General features: G+C 37.9%; 2 protein-coding genes across 2 annotated transcripts in view; one reads left to right on the forward strand and one right to left on the reverse strand.

Annotated features, from left to right (window-relative positions):
- Nucleotides 1–1,511: 1,511 nt before the first annotated feature.
- On the reverse strand, nt 1,512–2,501 carry LOC125241131 (peptidyl-prolyl cis-trans isomerase-like 1). Its single transcript, XM_048149462.1, has 2 exons — nt 2,230–2,501; nt 1,512–2,154 (listed from the first exon to the last, which is right to left on the reverse strand). The coding sequence occupies exons 1-2, from the start codon at nt 2,298–2,300 to the stop codon at nt 1,710–1,712; spliced, it is 516 nt and encodes a 171-aa protein (XP_048005419.1). The 5' UTR covers nt 2,301–2,501; the 3' UTR covers nt 1,512–1,709.
- A 258-nt stretch (nt 2,502–2,759) lies between these two features.
- The window catches only part of LOC125241880 (rho GTPase-activating protein 1), a 30,498-nt gene continuing 13,430 nt past the window's right edge, over nt 2,760–19,827 (forward strand). The window contains exons 1-5 of the mRNA XM_048150564.1: nt 2,760–3,143; nt 3,222–3,347; nt 14,975–15,099; nt 18,256–18,410; nt 19,225–19,375. Of these exons, the coding sequence (XP_048006521.1) occupies nt 3,095–3,143; nt 3,222–3,347; nt 14,975–15,099; nt 18,256–18,410; nt 19,225–19,375 (606 nt within the window). The 5' untranslated portion in view covers nt 2,760–3,094. The remainder of the gene's footprint in view (nt 3,144–3,221; nt 3,348–14,974; nt 15,100–18,255; nt 18,411–19,224; nt 19,376–19,827) is intronic.

The raw sequence follows: 19,827 nt of genomic DNA on the forward strand, positions 1-19,827 counted from the left end.
ATAGTTGATCATCAAAAATTCAAATAATTTTCAAAAAAGTGTACCAAAGTACTAATTAAAGACCGAGTAGAGTATGTATGACTAATAAGAGTAAACTGTGGAATCAATTGTCGCCTGCGGTATTTCCGAACCGATACGACCTTCAAATCTTCAAGAAAAAGAGCGTACACCCATCTTAAATGCCGGCAACGCACCTCCAACACCTCTGGTGTTTCAGGTGTCCATGGGCGGCAGTGATCGCTTACCATCAGGCGGCCTGGCTGCTCGTTTGCCTCCTATCCCATAAAAAAAACCAAAGTACTAATTAAAGACCGAGTAGAGTATGTATGACTAGAATGAAAGTGCGCTCACGAAGCGACGCAACTTTTCATACAAATACGTAAGTCGTCGAGCAACTTTGTCGCCCGTGGGCGCGCACCCTCACACTGATTGATTTGAAAGGGATGATACTACAATGCTGCCACTTTTTAATTTCTTCTCTTTTTGGTTATACGTAACTGTCTCTTCCAGTATAATCCTGCCTTAATATCCTCAGTCTATAATTTTTCCATGTTTATGCAGTACATAACAGACAATGTTATATTACACTTATACAGGCCTGTCCAGACGGGAACACCATTTAAATCACAATCAAATCTCACCAAATATCTAAAATTCATTGACATGACGCTTATTTTTCAAAGAGAAAGATGTCCGCTATTTGCGAACTTCTGTGTATGTGGTAAACTCAGTAGCAGATTTCTAATAAAATACTGAAAGAATGATAATATTTACGGCCAAAAGGGTAGTCAGTTGTCACAACAGGGTCTTGCTGCCAGCAATGTAAATCCACCACTGGGTTGGCATCTGTTTACAATTTTCCTCCAGGTTTCAAGCCTTGTAAGAAGCATTCACAGCTTATTTCTGCTTTGTTGTAAAAAAGGAGTAAAATAATGAGGAAAGAAAAATATAATAAAAATGTAAAATGTAATTTTATTTCATTAATCTTTACTGTACTTAAGGATCACTCATATTAAAAAGGTCTTAATGCAATCCTCCTGCCTACACATATTTTTAGTTTGAACTACCGCACACACACCGGGGGTCTATGTCCTGTGGGTAGTCCAAATGTAGGCACAAGCATTATCCATGTTGAATATATATCTCTGCTTTATCAGAACAGTTAAGCACAATGTACCAAACCCAAACACTTCTAGTGTACCTGCTGTGGCTTACCACAGCAATGAAATGAAACATTATAATAAATTAGTTACAAACCCAGTATTTCAAAGATAAAAGGATACAAAACACAATTGCTTACAGGATTATACTGCCCCGGTAAGGCAATTAGCGGTATCTCAAAATCAAAAACATTTGAAAATAGAACTGTCAGTTAGAAAGCTTAGGGTATATGTTTGCATTAAAATTTTATTTGGGATACCGCCAATTGCCTTAGGAGGGCAGTATAAAGACTGATAGATATAGTACATCTTACATGCGCGGATCCAGGGGGGGGGGGGGGGGGGGGTCATGGGGGTCATGACCCCCCCTGGAGCCTAAGTTGGCCAAACAAATAGACCATGTGACCCCCCCTGGGGCCCCGGGCCTTTACCATGTGACCCCCCCCTGGGCACGAAGCTGGATCCGCGCTTGACATCTTATAAAGTGAAGTAATTGAACACTGTTCTCATAATTAATCTTCTACGCTTTGAAAATTCTCCTATTACTAATTATTTAGGTATATAAGCTCTCTCGATCCGCACATCATCCACAGGAGAATCATTCTTGTCGCATTCAACAAGACCTATTCGTTTCACTACAGACATACCACTCTGAACTCTGCCAAATATAGTATGCTTGTTATCTAGCCATTGTGTTGGTGCCAACGTAATGAAAAACTGGGAGCCATTAGTATCAGGGCCTGCGTTAGCCATAGATAATATACCAGCACCGGTGTGTTTCAAGTCAGTGGTTATTTCATCGTCAAATTGTGGGCCATAGATAGACTGGCCTCCCTTTCCAGTTCCTGTGGGATCACCACCTTGGATCATGAAGTCACGTATCACGCGGTGGAATTTTGTGTTATTGTAATAACCTCGTCTGACCAGCTCCATGAAGTTCCGGCAGGTTAGTGGAGTGTGCTTCCAGTACATTTCTACTACAACAGCACCCATACTGAAACAACCAATTTATTAATAATTAGCCCACTGTTAAAGTATTATTTTACATTTCACGATTTGGGAGACTTACGATGTTTCGAGCACTGCGACAGGAGGCTGCCACGACTTGTCTGGTATTCCGGCATTTGAATAACCAAGCATGTTTAGAGTCCAACTAAAGTATGTATTAGATTAAAAGCTCTGCCAAAACCAGCACAGCGTCGCTTTAACAGTCTGCAAATCTAATTACTTAGAAGAGAATAAACTCTCAAAAATTTAAGCTAGAGATACTTCAGATACTTCTCCAAATTATTTTAAGGAATACAAGCACAAGGGACAGCACAACGCGCAACCACAACAGCAACTAAAGTCAAGTTGACAACAGTGACATACGAACTTTTTTTTTTAAAGATTATAAAAATCATTTACACTATGTTTATCTCATAACGATATGTTTATGTTTTTTTATCTTTATATTTCACGTACACGTACGTACGTTATACGTGCATCCTTGCCAAATCCTTGTTTCCGAGAAATTTCTCTACATTTTTCATAGTCGGTGTAAATCAAAAAATATAATACTCAATAGGAGTGTAAATCCTCATAAATTCTATTTGACTTAGCATGTTGGCATTCCTGATGCAACGTATAAAATTGTACAAAATTGTCAAGATTGCAAATTTTACTGATAGGACAAGGCTTTGACGTAATGACGTAAATAGGAAAATGAAAAAGAAATGCTAAGTACTTGTGTAGTGAGTGAGTGTTCAATCGGGCGTTAATATTTACTTAACAGATATCTACCCACTTTGTAATTGATTTACTGAAATTTAGTAATAACGCGATGCATATCCGTTTCCTTCGTTATACTGCCGTTAGAACAGAGTCTTTTGTCTCGAAATCTGGTTCGCCCTGACTAAAATAACGAATAAAATAGAATTTTGTGTTTAACTACCATGGAGTCCGAGTATCAGCCGAAAATTAGTCCGATGCGAGCATATTCAGGTAGGGATTCTCCTAGATATAAGTGAGTTCAGTGGTGGATATCAGATAAACATTACTGATTGTTTGCTACGTACGCAGTTATGCACGGGAACACTGCGGAGGCGGAAGAGTCTTTCACTAGCTTGTCGGAGTACCACGACTATGAGCCCAGGCTGGAGTTCGACGACACGGAGCTGACGCAGCCCATACCCAGCGATGATCTAGGTAAGTTGTTTTAAGGTCACCTTATTCGTTTTTACGTCAGTTGACTGAGATGGCGCGCGAAAAGATAAAGATACATAACCATTTATATTACTGCTAATCACGCGAAGCTGATTGGATAGACACGAGATTTCATACCTACTGTCTATTTTGCAACTATATTGGGAATGGAATTGCTTAATCTTCTGTGCTAGTTTATGTTTTTCCATGTAATTCTGCTATGCAAGCAATGCATCTATTAACGCCATGATGAGAAGTAGCTAACATTAAAATAAAACATTTGAGGACTGGACAATAACACTATTAGAAAAATATGAATGAATCTTCTCTTATGCTCAACTTACAAATTTCTAAAACATACATTCTTCTCTTCCAAGTACTTTTCTATTTTTTGATTGTTATAATTGGTAGTTGTTTACTAATGGATTTACAATAGTTAAAACACTTAACATATTTGACAATGGCTGACAATAAACTGCTAATTGGTATTATACAACTGACTTAGGTTTGAGGCGGACTGTGTGAAAAATGTAATATTTAGTGGTCAGGTTAGTATCCATATTTCACATAATCAGTGGTGAGAAACAACCACTAGTTTCCAGTACATTAATATTGACTTAAGCTATTCCGTTTTTGACCCTTAACACATTCACTACCAGACAATAAATGCCGCAGTACATCAGAAACCGGATGCTATCTGCTACCACCCGCATGTATGTTGGAAATAGGGATGTTACGAATATTTGCATTCGCATTCGCATATGCGAAAGATTCGCATTCTTTTAAACATTTGCATTGACATTCTCATTCGCTTCAAATGATGCGAATGTTTTGCGAATGCGAATATGTGCAAGTCGCTTGTTCCTCGCCCGCGCTGGCTGACTGTTGACTCGCACATGTGCAGATAGCTCAAATTCGTACGGCGTGATGAAGTTCGTACTAGTCATTTTGACCAATAGTATGCATTTTTACCTAGCGGGTTGTTGGTGATTGCTTGGTTTTTATTTTGGTTTTTTATGAAATTCAGTGATATTCGCATTCGCACATTCGCATTCTGAATATTCGCATTCACGAGTTCATGAGTGCCTACCAAGCGGGTTCTTGGTTGCGAAAGTGGTAAGAGGGATTTTTTATATCCCCTTGGAAGGTTGCTCTTGAAATGGAAAATAAAATGGGTAACATTATGAAAATATTTATAAAATACTGTATTCATCTGTGAACTATTGACATTGCTCTTTACTGTTATTTTTATTTCATAATTGTTACTTTATAACATGGGGATTCAATGGACAATATTTGAAGGAAAACCTGAGAAATAATTGTTGAGAAGGAATCTGCAATTCAAAGGATTATGCATATAATTAGAACAACTTGAATCTTGAATGTATCATTATTATATATATAATATATACTGCAGGACAATCATTACACATGAGTGTAATAATATAAAAAAAAATTGATCAGTACAAGGAGCATATACTCATAGGTAATAATTTTGACAAAATTGTTTGAATTAGTTTAAGTAAGCTAAAAGTAATGTCTTAATCTCAAAACAAAACACTCAACCTCAAACAATCAACCTAGTTGGGGAGTTTATTGAAAAACCTTAAATTTTTTGACCAAAGCATGAAACTTGGCACAGTTGTTCCTTATATCAAAATAAGCCGATTAAGATCGGGAGCCTTCGGGAGCCTCCCCCCTGGGGCCCGGGAGAAAAATGAAAATGAAAATGAAAATGAAATATTTATTTTTCAAGTAGGCATATTACAATGCGCATATGAACGTCAAATAAAGCTACGCCGGCTCTAACCCTACGCCTCAGCCTCGAGAAGATTTCAGTCCCCCCTCAGTTGGGAGGGGGGTATCCACTATGGGACCGGCAAGAGGAGGGGGGGTCAAAGTACCGCTTCACCCGGCTTGGTTTGAAAAATTCTAACTTACCCCGTTTAGTTAATAGGTCATGTTTGGTATCGTTTTCGAGTAAATCAATAACGTAGAATTCGTTTTTAGTACTAAAATTATCATATAATGGTAAAAAAAATAAAAAAAAATTAAAAAATTTGAAATTTTCATCCATGATTTACAAATTGAAGTCATCATAAATGACAAACTGTTCGCTTTTTCTATAAATAAAAAATATGACATGATAGCCTATTTAATATAGATTATAAAAAATATAACTTTTATCCACCTTTACTAACGTTAAGTTCCACAAAAAAATTACTTTAAGACGCGCGGCGTCGGTACGCCGCGAGCGTAATTTTAAAGTGCCTTTATTTTAGAAACTCTATTAGACCCCGTTTAGCTATTAGGTCATGTTTGATATCGCTTTCGAGTAAATCAATAACTTAGAATTCATTTTTGGTACTAAAATTATAATTTAATGGTAAGTAAAATTAAAAAATTTTAAAAATTTGAAATTTTCATCCATGATTACAAATTCAAGTCATCATAAATGACAAACTGTTTGATACTTTTATAAATAAAAAATATGATATGAAAGCCTATTTAATATAGATTATAAAAAATATAACTTTTATCCACCTTCACAAACGTTAAGTCCCACAAAAAAATTACTTTAAGACGCGCGGCGTCGGGACGCCGCGAGCGTAATTTTAAAATACCTCTATTTTAAAAACTCTATTAGACCCGGTTTAGCTATTAGGTCATGTTTGATATAGTTTTCGAGTAAATTAATAACAAAGAATTTATTTTTGGTACTGCAATTATAATTTAATGGTAAATAAATAAAAAAAAAATCATCTATAATTTGCAAATTCAAGTCAACAAAAATGTCAACTGTTTGCTTTTTCTTTAAATAAAAATATGATGTAAAAGCCTATGCGTATGTCACCAAACACCCAGACAAGTTTGGTGGAAGCTTCCTTCACGAACTGCTTGGTGTCTGATGACCATGGTCCAAATGTTTCAAATGCAATTGCCGCAAATATGTAGTTGTTTTTTAAAAATGCATATTTGCGCGTTTAAACTGGGCGTTTTGCAGCAGCAGTCCCCGGTTTCTGGGCCGAACGTTAGACGTTGGACGGAGCCAAGGTATCCACACAGGTCACGCCCCACGCCAAGGGTCGTCCCAGAAACCAAAGCAAAAGCGAGCAACCATCAGGCCGCTTTCCGTCTGCTGCTGACAGTTTCGAGGGTTGTCGGTATGTTCGCTGTTCCGAGAGCCTTGCGGATTAAATCGTTGTGCAGCGTGTCACAAAATTCGGCCAGCAATAGACTGGCAGTGGAGTCCGTGGTGTCCTAATGCGTCGGCAGCAAGGGTGTGGTTGGTGTCTTTAGACAAATGGCAGTATATGATGAAGTAAGGCAGCCTCGGAAGGAGGTATGTTCTCCAAGTGTCGATCTTTTCTAGTAAAGAGGTTCTTCCGGCGCTCATTCACTGTTGCGTAAGGACCCTTGATCTGAAACAATATGTGCATTATCATTTTATTTAAACAGATTCTGCAACTATCAAATTACAACATTTTGGTGGATCACCTTCACTATTACACACTTACCTATCATACAAAATAATTACAAACTTTAGTAGAATCTGATTAGCCTATCTATGATATTGCTCCATCTCGTAATAGTTTGAATCCTTGGGTGGCCATGTTTCTCCCTTGTTGATCGTTTCAAGCTGCGTTTATCGTACCTAACCCATACTATGTCTAATCTAGAAACGTTTTCTTTTGGCTTTGAAGCTTAGCCAGGCCACTCAAGGTGTCAAACTATTACAAGATGCAATATCAGAGGCAAATCAGATTCTACTAAAGTTTGTAATAATTTTGTATGATACGTAACGTAAGTGGGTAATACTGGAGGTTACGTGATCCACCAAAAAGTTGTAATTTGATAGTTGTAGACTCTAAAATGATAATGCACATATTGTTTCAGACCAAGTCGTTGCGCAACGGTGAATGAGTGGTCGAAGTACCTACCTCTTTAGGTACCAGAAAAGATCGAGAATTGGAGAACATACCTCCTTCAGAGGCTGCCTTGCATCAGCATATACTGCGCACAGTGTACCAGTCACCCATTTCTCGAAGCTACTACAAGTTACAATTTTCAACTGGTTGTCAATGTCTAATATGACAAGTTGGAAAGAGACTTCCGCTTCTAACTTGTAACTTTCAGTTTTGAGAAATGGGACTCAGGGCGTTCTTGTTTGGAGTCAGGCATTGGTGCCACACCAAAATTTGCCAAGTCCGTCTTCTTGGGGATGGAAGGAAGAAGGAGACGAATGGGTGCCACACTGGTCAGACAACACTGAAGTGGCCAGTATATGCTTAGAAGTTACAAGATGTAAATGTAAATCAGGTTGCAAAAACCGATGCAACTGCATAAAGAGGGTAGAGCCTTCTTTATGCAGTTCCATATGTACCCAGCTATGTTTCTGTGAAGGGAATGTATAGTATGAGTCTGAGTATGAGTAATCTGTCAATTAGGACACCACAGACTAAACTATAAGTGCTAACTTTTCAGTGTTGGATACTCTATGGCAGTTCCGACTCAATTATAATAAGCTCATTATAATTGACTTTAGTTAACTATAATAATTTCAAAAATAGAACTTCATACAATTTGCGATACCTGGCAAATTTTCCTGCATCTGAAACACATTTTTTTTATCTGTCGCGTTATCGGCCAATCAGAGACGGTTATTACAAACAATTGGTTGCTAGGTAATTCGATGTTGATACAATGGTGAACGACTCTATTGACATTAATTTTAACTTGCATGAATGGTGGTATTTCCGTCCATTGATGATGAAGATGATGACTCGTAGAAAAAGTATTGTATACAATCGTGATATAATTAAGCTTTTCACTCTCGTACCGTACTACACATGGTACTCGACTGAAAAGTTTTGTATTATATCACGATTGTATAAAATACTATTATATAAATTTCTTTCAGGATTCACTACAATGAATAAATAATAGGTACAGTCGGTCTTTAGATCGTGTGGTCCGACCCGAGTGTTGCCGTTGTCGACACCGGAGTCAATAATAATGAATCTTTTTCTATTTATGCATTAACACACCTCTGACACTGGCGATCAAATATATGAAAGAGGCGCGTTCCCCGCACACAGTCTAAGCTCGCGTAGGTGAACGCGTACTATCCTTTGTGAATAGTATAATATCATATTTTTATATTGATAGAAAAAGCAAACCGTTTGACATTTATGGTGACTTGAATTTGCAACTCACAGAAAATTGATTTTTTTTTAAATTTCATTTAACATTAAATGGTCATTTTAGTACCAAAACTAAATTCTACGTTATTAATTTACTCGAAAACGATACTAAACATGACCTAATAGCTAAACGCGTTATAATAGAGTTTTTTAAAATAAAGGAATTTTAAAATTACGCTTGCGGCGTCCCGACGCCGCGCGGCTTAAAGTTTTTTTTATGAAACTTAACGTTAGTAAAGATGGGTAAAAGTTATATTATTCATAATCTATATTAAATAGGCTTTCATATCATATTTTTATTTGTAGAAAAAGCAAACAGTTTGACATTTATGATGACTTGAATTAGTAAATCATAGATGAAAATTTCAAACTTTTAATTTTTTTTTATTTTATTTACCATTAAATTATAATTTTAGTACCAAAAATGAATTCTACGTTATTGATTTACTCGAAAACGATACCAAACATGACCTATGAACTAAACGGGCTATGTTAGAATTTTTCAAAGCAAGCCGGGTGAAGCGGTACTTTGACCCCCCCCTCCGAGCCCCAGGGGGGAGGCTCCCGAAGGCTCCCGATCTTAATCGGCTTATTTTGATATAAGGAACAACTGTGCCAAGTTTCATGCTTTGGTCAAGAAAAAAAAGGTTTGGCCTCTTTTTGTCGATAAACGTCCCCACTAACCTCAAAACTATCTAATTAATTACCAAATTGTTCTAGAATTTTTGTGTGAACGAACAGTCACCAGCAATAATATCGTACAAAAAGAAAGCATCTTATGGTTCTAGAAATAAGATTTAGACTGCGATATTATTGCCGCTGACTGTCATTCACACAGCAATTCTAGGGGGCGTCCATTAATCGCGTCATACGTTTTTGGCTTATTTTAGACCCCCCCCCTCCCCCATGGTGATCTTTGGTGATATTTTCAGGACCCCCTCCCCCCCTGGCCAATATGACGTGTAATTTTTTGGCAACTTAAGTAGACTTTTTTCCAACTCACGAATCAACCAAATCTTGGCGCGAAATTCAAATTTTCTATGAGAATTAAACCTTTGCCCCCTCATCATTGATATGTACAAATGAAAGAGCGTTAATTGGGCCCCACTTTTTTTATTTGGAATCTTTCACGCGCTTTCCACTCAGAATCGCGAGCTCCTTCAATCCTAACAGGAGTAAAAAAGTGTCCCAAGGTTTTTCTCCATTCCGTTACCATTTTTTTCAGTATGGCGGTAACGGAATGGAAGGTCTAAAAAAAAATATGGAAATCTTGGAACATTTTTTTTCAACACCTCAAAAGACCTCGCGATTCTGAATATGAATCGCGTAAAAAATACCCATGTTACAAAAAAAGTGGGGTGGACAACTTTGAAAAAAAAAATGGCCCTTATACGTATTTCAAAAATATATGTTTTTAATAATTTTCAGTCAAGTAATTTAAGAAAACAGGCAAAAATTACCATTCCCTATCTCCGAAACTAATTAGCTTAAAATTTTCAAAAAAATACCCGAGATAGCCTTTAATGTATAGATTACAAGAAAACCTATATATAAGAAATATATAGTCAAGCCTAAATTGGACTTAAAAGAAAAAAACGCAAATTACGAATTTCACTCACTGGGGCTGCAAGGAGTTACCAAATCTTTTGAAAGTGTTGAGTGCGTTTGAATATTACATGTACATTCATTTTTGTTTCGTCTTTTTAGGATTCCGTAGTCAACTAGGAACCCTTATAGTTTCGCCATGTCTGTCTGTCCGTCCGTCCGTCCGTCCTTCCGCGGGTAATCTCAGTGACCGTTAGCACTAGAAAGCTAAAATTTGGTACCAATATGTATATCAATCACGCTAACAAAGTGGTAAAATAAAAAGTGGAAAAAAATTGTTTTGTTAGGGTACCCCCCCTACATGTAAAGTGGGGACTGATTTTTTTTTCATTCCAACCCCAATGTGTGATATATTGTTGAATAGGTATTTAAAAATGAATAAGGGTTTACTAAAATCGTTTTTTGATAATATTAATATTTTCGGAAATAATCGCTGCTAAAGAAAAATAGTGTCCCCCCCACCCCTCTAACTTTTAAACCGTATGTTTAAAAAAACCACAAAAGTAGAACTTTATAAAGACTTTCTAAGAAAATTGTTTTGAACTTGATAGGTTAAGTAGTTTTTTAGAAAAATACGGAAAACTACGGAACCCTACACTGAGCGTGGCCCGACACGCTCTTGGCCGGTTTCTTATAAATTGTTCAAAATATCGATTATTTTATTTTCAAAAATGACTTAGCGCCTCCATAAGGCGCTTAAGCTCTTCTTGTGATGTAAGGAACCCTTGCAACACGAGTCCAACTCACACTTGGCCGGTTTTTGTGTTATGGCTCGTCTATGATTCCGCCAACGTCAAGGTTTAGGAAGGCACGCGTTTTTTGAAGACAGTTGGCTGGTGAGCTCACATCACAACTAAAAAAATCTTTGAGAATTAAAAATAACCGACTGCACACAGCTCTTTTTTTCTCACTTGATGGTCTCATCGGAAGATCAGCGCTTGGAAGTCACCAGCAACACGCTGAAATGAGGCCCTTTCGTGGCACTTCATTCCTTTCTGTTTGTGTTGTAATGTGTAATTAATCTTGACTGTGTTCACGAATAAATTATATTCTATTATATTCTGTTCTCTTTGCACTGCACAACGCAAGTTCTGACTGTAAAAGTTGATATAAAAATAGCTCAGAAATATGTTTTTTCTTTACGTTAGTGTAAAAAAAAAAAATACACGTGATATGTTCCTAACCCCCCCACCCCCCATGGTGATATTTGGTGATTTTTTCATGACCCCCTCCCCCCCCTATACGCGATTAATGGACGCCCCCTCTAGAACAATTTGGTAATTAGATAGTTTGGAGTTCGAACTTGAGTTTATCAGAATATATTAAGAAAACCAGAATTTTTAAGCATACTTCGAACATACATACCTAGTATACCTAATACCTACTAATTCTATCTTATTCAAACGAAATCGCGGGGGGTAGATAGTATTAAATTCTAAACCTTAAAAGCCATTGTATACTTCTTCTAACCCAAAACCCCAAACACTGCCGTCATAGTCTAGTTGCGATCGTAACCTTTAAAACTTATTCAAACGACCTTTTCCAATAAAGATCGTGTCATTCACGTTGTCGCGCAAATTTAACAAATCGAACCTTTAATGATATGATGGCACAAACCAGGGCACGCGTCTTCATAAATGACATGTCATATTTACCTACAAATCCTACAATGACTGGTCGGTTTCGCTCCTTATGAAAAAATGACTGATAATATGAGTGTCTGTCTTTATCTCATTACCATAGTTAGAACAGGACAGTGCATACCAACGGAAACAGGCACCAGTTCCAGCTTCCTGTGTGGAACTTTAGGTACAGATCTCTTGAAGTCGGATTAATCGAAATTAGACTTTAACGTGACATTAAAGAGTCTATAGGTTGGTGGGTTCATGGAATGAACTGACTATATTGAGTAATCAAGGCACGTTACGCGTTACTGGCGATCTATTGTTGCTTTATTTATGTCTAAAGGAACCATTATCTGTGCCTGGCAGATTGGAAATCTATTCGATGAACACACTGCGGACAGCTTTAGACTAATGCCATATCTTCTTCTTCTTCCAGTGCCATCTACCGGAGGTTGGCTATCATAAGGGCTATACGGACTTTAGCTTTAGATACAGCCGCGCGGAATAATGAGCGAGTGCTTTGTTTAAACCATGTTCGTAGATTTTTGAGCCAGGAGTTACATCGTCGTCCGGATGATCGTTTTCCTTGGATCTTTTTTCCCTGGATTATGAGTTGAAGGAGTTCAGACTTCTTGTTTCGCATGATATGACCAAAATACTGTAATTTGCGTTTTTTAACTGATTTTAAAATCTCGACCTCTTTATCTACTAACTGCATAACTCGTTCGTTAGTCAAACAACGTACGTTAGTCAAATGGCCATATACGACTTAATAATAGTCGCCTTTAGGCACTGGTCCCATCGCGAGCTAGTAAGCTATGAGCTATCGGCCACAAAAACGAACAAAAGATAATCACTCCCTTGTAAATAAAAGAGACACGGCGATTTTGATAGCTCACCGCTGGGCGAGTATAACTATAAACATCGCCGTGTCTCTTTTATTTACACGGGAGTGATTATCTTTTGTTCGTTTTTATAGCCGATAGCTCATAGTTTACTAGCTCGCGATGGGACCAGTGCCTTATACTTTCGTTGGCACTTATTGTGTTCTAAAGATTCTATTTGGTTATGTTAGGGTCCCTAACGGTGCAGTTGGTGACGAAAAAGTCGATTCTTAGGGTTCCGTATCTGAAAAAGAAAAACGGAACCCTTACGCGTGGGCGACGGTCGCGCGATGGTCGCGCGACGGCGATGCGACGCATACGAAATCAAACCTTATCGATATGGAAGTATGAGACGCGACGGCGACGGTCGCGCGACCGTCGCCCACGCAAGACACGGCGTTATAGGATCACTCGTGCGTCTGTCTGTCCGTCTGTCACAGTCGATTTTCTCCAAAACTATTGAACCGATTAACTTGAAATTTGGCACACCTGGCACAGGACGGAAATGTAATTTAAATGACGATAATTTGTATTTATCTATTATGTATATGTGTATTTTCTTTCTTTGTAAATGACGATCCTTATTGGGAGACACAATTATTTTTATTTGGAATCTATTATGTAATTTTTGACGATCATGATGAGAAGATAAACATAATTTTGACATGTAGCAAATTTATAGTGTAATTTTTATCATGAAATAAAGAAATCTAATCTAATGTAATTAAGAAAATTTAATTATAGGAGCCACCAATTATAAAATTGACTCATAGAGTATCAGTTAGCTACAAAAGTAAAATTTTAAACTTATTTCACTGTCCATAATGGGGGATCCATTACTGGAGAACTGCCGTCCATGACTGAAAAAAAAAACACCTTGTTTTAATTTGTTAGCTATGACGAAACCAATAGCAGTATCTACTGATGTGCCGACGGAAAGTTTCCAAAATTCTGAAATTTTCACATAGGAAAACCTCGGTAACTCTTCATACTTTGTATGGACAATTGTATGGATGGAAACTTTCCATTTCATTAATTTAAATTCCCTTTAGTTTCGTGAATTTTTCAAGAAATAAAAGATTTTTTTGGAAAGTTTCCGCAACTCGCACATCACTAGCAGTATCTATTCTGCAATACGCTTGAAATGTAAAAGAAGGATAGGACATTCAAGTTTTAACACGCTTAGCGGTAGAATTTTACATGTATCAGTGAAATATCAAAAATAAGCAAAATTTTATCTTAAACTGTCCATGACTGGGTCCGTTACCTTATGTCCTAGTTATAGTAGTTATGTAGGTTTACGGTGTCCGAGGTTTTCAGTACATGATCTAACACCTTGTAGATTTCGCCCGAAAATACTTTGATCACTGATTAATCAATGCATCGATTAATTCATAGAAGATTCATATTTACATATACTTAAATGTGTATTGCCTGAGAAAATAGTCGGCCGTTGGTCGCTTTCTCGCCCCAGTCGGTTCTAATACGTTGACATTTTCTATTGGTGATTCGTTATATGTATGTATGCGCTTGATCTTTTTCTATTGTTATTTCAGCATGCTACAATACAAATAAAATCCGTCTCCATCAGGGCTTTGATTCGAATATATATATATTTTTTGATTTAACCCATATATGCCATAGGGTCGTTTTCGACCAACTGCTGAAAACACGCTACTACTCATTAAAACAAGTAAAAGAATAAGGTTGTCAAAATTATGTGTTGGGCATATTTTTAGAACGGAATCGTTGCATAATCGCGTAATACTTACGTTTATATTTGTCATAATTATTTTTGCTCCGCAATTACCTAAGTTTCGTTTTTGTTTTAAAATCGCGTATTATAGAATATAAATTTAATAACAGGTATGACATTAAGTTTTTTTTGTACTTTGAATAGGTAGACGTTTGACCACTAATACACCTGATGGTAAGTGATGATGCGGTCTAAGATGGAGCACTCTTACCTATGAGATACCTATTTACTCTTGCTTTAAAGAGACATGTGGCCTATTTGTCGAAGGTACAAGTTACAATTTACAAGCGGTTGTCAATGTCTAATATGAAAAGTTGGAAAGAGACTTCCGCTTGTAACTTGTAACTTTCCGTTTTGAGAAATAGGCCCCTGGATTGTACTCATGCGGAAACACAGACTCAGGCAGGGCATTCCACTCTTTGGCGGTTAAGTTTACAACAGAAGTACTTTTTTTAGGGTCATATGTATCTTCCATCGCTATTTTCACGCGAATATTTGTCTACGAAAGTGATAATCAGATTTTAATAATACCCACCCTTTAATATCTGTTCTCCAGGAGGCCTACCACCTGAACTGTTAGATATACCGGACAACCTGCTGAAGCGGTCGGCCAGCGATGGCACTATTGAAGAAAACTTCGAGGAAGAACTGGCGACCAAACTTGAAGAAATCTATACTGAGGTTAGTTCGGACTGAGCGAGACAGTGCTTTGCACATGTAGTAATGTCCCGTTTGCACTAGCTTTAAAGAACATTAGAACTGCTAGATTTAGCCGACAACTTAGGGGTCGGCCAGTGATGGCACTTTGAAAAGAACTTCGAGGAAGAACTAGCGACCAAACTTGAAGAAATCAATACGTAAGTTTATTCTGTCAGCGAGGCGAAGTGTCACGTATAGCGATGTCCCGTTTGCACAATAGCTATAAAGAACATTAGAACTGCTAGATTTAAATACCTGACAACTTAGCCAACGGCCAGCGATGGCGCCATTGAAGAGAACCTCGAGAAGAGTTGGCGACCAAACCTGAAGAAATCTATACTGAAGTAAGTTTATTCTGTCAGCGAGGTGAAATCTCACATATAGCTATGTCCCGTTTGCACAATAGCTATAAAGAACATTAGAACTGCTAGATTTAAATACATGACAACTTAGCCAACAGCGCCATTGAAGAGTACTTCGAGCAGAGTTGGTGACCAAACTTGAAGACATCTACACTAAGGTTCGTTTAGGCTGTGAGATATTCGCATCCCATAAGTATTATAATAATTATAATACAAGCTAAGTTTGCAGCGATTTGGATAGCCCCGCCTGTGCAAGGGTAAAGTAAACATTATCATTTTACGAAAGTTTGACTTTTGAATTTCAATTAACAACCGGTGGGGCTGTAAAATTGTCCTCCCGCGGATTCTCACCTCTGTAACGGGCATAAAATTCGTAAGAGTGACTTTCTAGTCTATTTCTTTGCAAAGGTTTTTGCAGCTTTAGTGCATTTTCTATTGTTCTGTGAAAACAAAACGAATATTGAAAAATATGCTTTAAATATAAATACCAACACACGTTTGAACAAAAGTGCATATCGGGCAGGTAGTAAACTAAGCCTTTTATAACTAGTCCGCTAACAATAACACACGGGTGATGTAATGTGCAGATAACAGTATTGATCGTGCACAGATACGGCGAGGTGGCCCGGGTTATTGGGACAGTACCTAACTGTACCAGGTATCTAATAAATAAATAGCACTAGCCAAACTAGCCTAGCCTACCATTTATTTTTGCTGAAAATTATTTGAGAGATTTTTAAATCACAAAATTTTAGAGATGAGGTTAGGTCTTAACATGTTTAAATAATTATGTACATATGTAAGACGACCAGTCTGATGTAGTGAGTGACCCTGCCTATGGTTCTGTTCGAATCCCGGTAAGGACATAATTTGTATGATGAGCACAGATATTTTTTCCTGAATCTTAGGATTTTTCTATGTGTTTGTGTATTTGTATATTATACTATATGTATATCGTTGTCTGAGTACCCACAACACAAGTCTTTTGGAGCTCACTGTGGAACTCAGTCAATCTATGTAAAAATGTCCAATAATATTTATTTATTTATGTTACTTTTTCATTTATTTTGTATGAATTATTTTTTAAAGGAACTTCTCGTTTTCACTAAACCAGGTTAATCTATTCCAGTTGTGCGAAGGACGGTGTAGTCATTACGTTTTATTGCGTGCGAATTTTCTGTTAATATTCATATTCATTCATTTATTTGCATAAAAACACATAGACATGCATGCAAATACAATATTTACACTACAGCAAAAAATATGACAAAACAAATTTTACAAGAATTAAAATCAGAGTTAAATAGACATAAAAAAAAATCTTAGTTGAATAAAATGTACATAATACGAGACTTCTCATGCACAGATTGAATGCACATCGTTGACTTATATATTACTACGTAAGGACGGGCACTAAAATTGGTGCCAGCGCAGCTGTGTCAGTACTCGTAGCATCATCGTCATCATCATCGTGAAACCACAGTATAATAAAGAGTACTATCGTACAGTATGGCCACTCCCGCTCCCGCTGAAAGTGCCGCTCACCCCCTCTCGGTTACCTCACAGTTGCCGCCTGTCAAAAACGCGAACAGTCGACCTGTCATATCTCACTCATACAAGCAGGGTACGCGTTCACCCACACGAGCTTAGACTGTGCTAGGAACGGGCCTCTTTCATATATTTGATCGCCAGTGTCCGAGGTGTGGTGAAACGATGTTATATGAATTGACGACTGAACTGACCTTATAGTGTAGGTATATATAGTGTATAGTGACCTGCCTATGCCTGGCTGCTAAAAAGCCGATGATCCTGGGTTGGAATCCCGGTAAAGGCATTTATGTATGTGATAACTGATGATCATAGTTATTTGTTCTCCAGTCAGTCATGTGTGAGTACCCATCAACACAAACCTTTTTGAACTTATCGTTAGGCAGTCCATCTGTGTAAGAATGTCCTATGATATTTATTTATTCAATCAATCAATTATTTATTCGTGATAACTACAAAAATACACAAGTAAAAAACAGAAACAGTAAATAAAAGAAAATAAATTAAAACATGTAAGTTACCACGAAATGGTCCCGACTCAGTATAAATGCTAACCCGAGGGTCAGCGCTGGTCTTGGGACCATTTTGTTGGTCACGAACGCGGCTGTACGACGCGGACCTGTGACATACTGAACGCAGCGCAGTAGATAAAAACTGAACGCAGCGGCGAGCGCCATCTTGTCTGCCGCTAAGACGTTATTCAGTATTCTGTATTCATTTAATCATTGCTTTGTGTGTACATAAGATCTTATAAATGGTAATGACTCAACACAACCCTGTAAGGGCACTGCAATAAAGTAACAAACTAAAACTAAGTAACTAATAACACTATATACAAGAAGATTACTTATGCAATACAATATATGTATTTACATTTATACGGCCGGCAATGAAGCTATATTATATTATATCATAGGGTGACAGCAGAGAGCGCGACGTTTAATTTAGTCATTTAATTATGTGAAGTTAAATATTGTTCTCATACTCTAAATATTCTTTTACAGAATAGAATGCGTTGTCTACAAGGAATGCTTTCAAAATTTTTAGGAACTTATTATAGTTTTGTTCATTTTTTATGTAGTTTGGTAGGTTATTATAAATTTTTATTGACATAGGATAGGGACCATTTTTGTGAATTATTAATTTTGATGGAGCTTGGAACAAGTTATTTTTGAAGCGAGATTCGAATCGTCGGGGCATACTATTATTCTTACTTTGTTCCACACAGATAGCGGCAACGACATTAGACGATACCTTTACGGAGCTCGATGACAGCGGGTTGGTCGAGGTCGTTGGAGATGACGCGATAGGGCGACGCATCATCGTGGTGTCCGCCTGCCGCCTGCCATCGAACAAGGAGTTACCACCGGACAGACTACTCAAGTATGTAGACACGTGTATGCGAGTGACTGGTGAGAAAAGTGTGCAATAGGCTAGTTTCCTACTAGTCAAATCAGCTTCTTTTTATGAGCTGTCAAAATGATTTGTTAATATGGAATTACGAAATACTGAGGAGTGACGTCACGGTCAATTCATTTAATTATGTGGTGCTTTTTTTCGTGCACTGGATAAAATATTTTAAGTATAGGAAACTAGCCTATGACACGATAGGATGCATCAAAAGCCGCAATGTAAGCGGCAATCCACACTCAGGCGACGCATGTCGTAAGACGCGGAACGGATGTCAGCGACGCGTCGCTTGAGGCGCGTCTTACGTCCTTCCTATACAAAATGTATCGAGGAGACGTTTTTTGAATTACACTCGGACGGCGCGGCGCTGGCGTCCGTTCCGCGTCTTCATGCGTCGCCTGTGTGTGGATAGTCCCTAATCGTATCTTGTAAATCAGCACTAATCCAGTGGTTCTCAACAATGGCTTGACACCGAACCACTAACTAATATTGCCATTATTGAGGCCCGATTATGTGCATTCTGAAAAAGGGGGCAAACGATATTATTGGTTGTCCTCAGAATCCTCAGATTTCCCTGTGGTTTCCAGGGCCCACTTTAGGTAGTGACTCACAAACTCATGAAGCCGACGGTCCTCTCCTGGGTTTCCTATCCCGGTAAGGGCATTTATTTGTGTGTCCTTTGTTCCAATCCCTGTAAGGACATTTGTTTGTGGCTAGGTTGACTTTCGTAAGGTGTAAAATAAAACTCACCGTCTTACCACCGGTCTAAAGTCATCCACAATTCCAGATACCTGATGTCCACCCTGGACAAATACGTGGAACAAGACTACAGCCTGGTGTACCTCCACTGCGGGCTCACTAGGAGCAACAAGCCGCCCACTTCCTGGCTGTGGAAGGCCTACAAGGCCTTCGATAGGAAATACAAGAAAAACCTCAAGGTAGACTTTAAGCTTTGTATTACCACTTTCGCAATTACGAACCCTGGGAAGCGTTCAAGTATTACGTAACGCAATTTTTGAAGATTTTTGACCCCCCCCTCCCCTCCTTGTAACGCACCGTAACGTTTTACTGTACCCCCCCTCTAAACGTTACGTAACATTCTACGAGTAGTGACCATTTTTACCCAAAAGTCGCAAAAAGTTATATTACTGTTTTTATCCTTGGTATAGTTTTAATTGCATTTGCAGTAATAATACTTAAACGAAAAGGTTTTCCAACTTGCGAGAACAAATTAAAAATGACGACCAGACTAATACAATCGAGGGATTCCTCGTAAAACGTAAATGGAAAGGGTTGCCAATTTGGGAGTTTTAATTTCCTAATTTAAAAAAAAAAACAATGTTACGTAGCGTGTTGTAAGAAAGACCCCCTCCCGCCCAAATTGCGTTAC

Source organism: Leguminivora glycinivorella, chromosome Z (genome assembly GCF_023078275.1).
Source record: "Leguminivora glycinivorella isolate SPB_JAAS2020 chromosome Z, LegGlyc_1.1, whole genome shotgun sequence".
In the NCBI taxonomy this organism is placed as follows: Eukaryota; Metazoa; Arthropoda; class Insecta; order Lepidoptera; family Tortricidae; genus Leguminivora; species Leguminivora glycinivorella.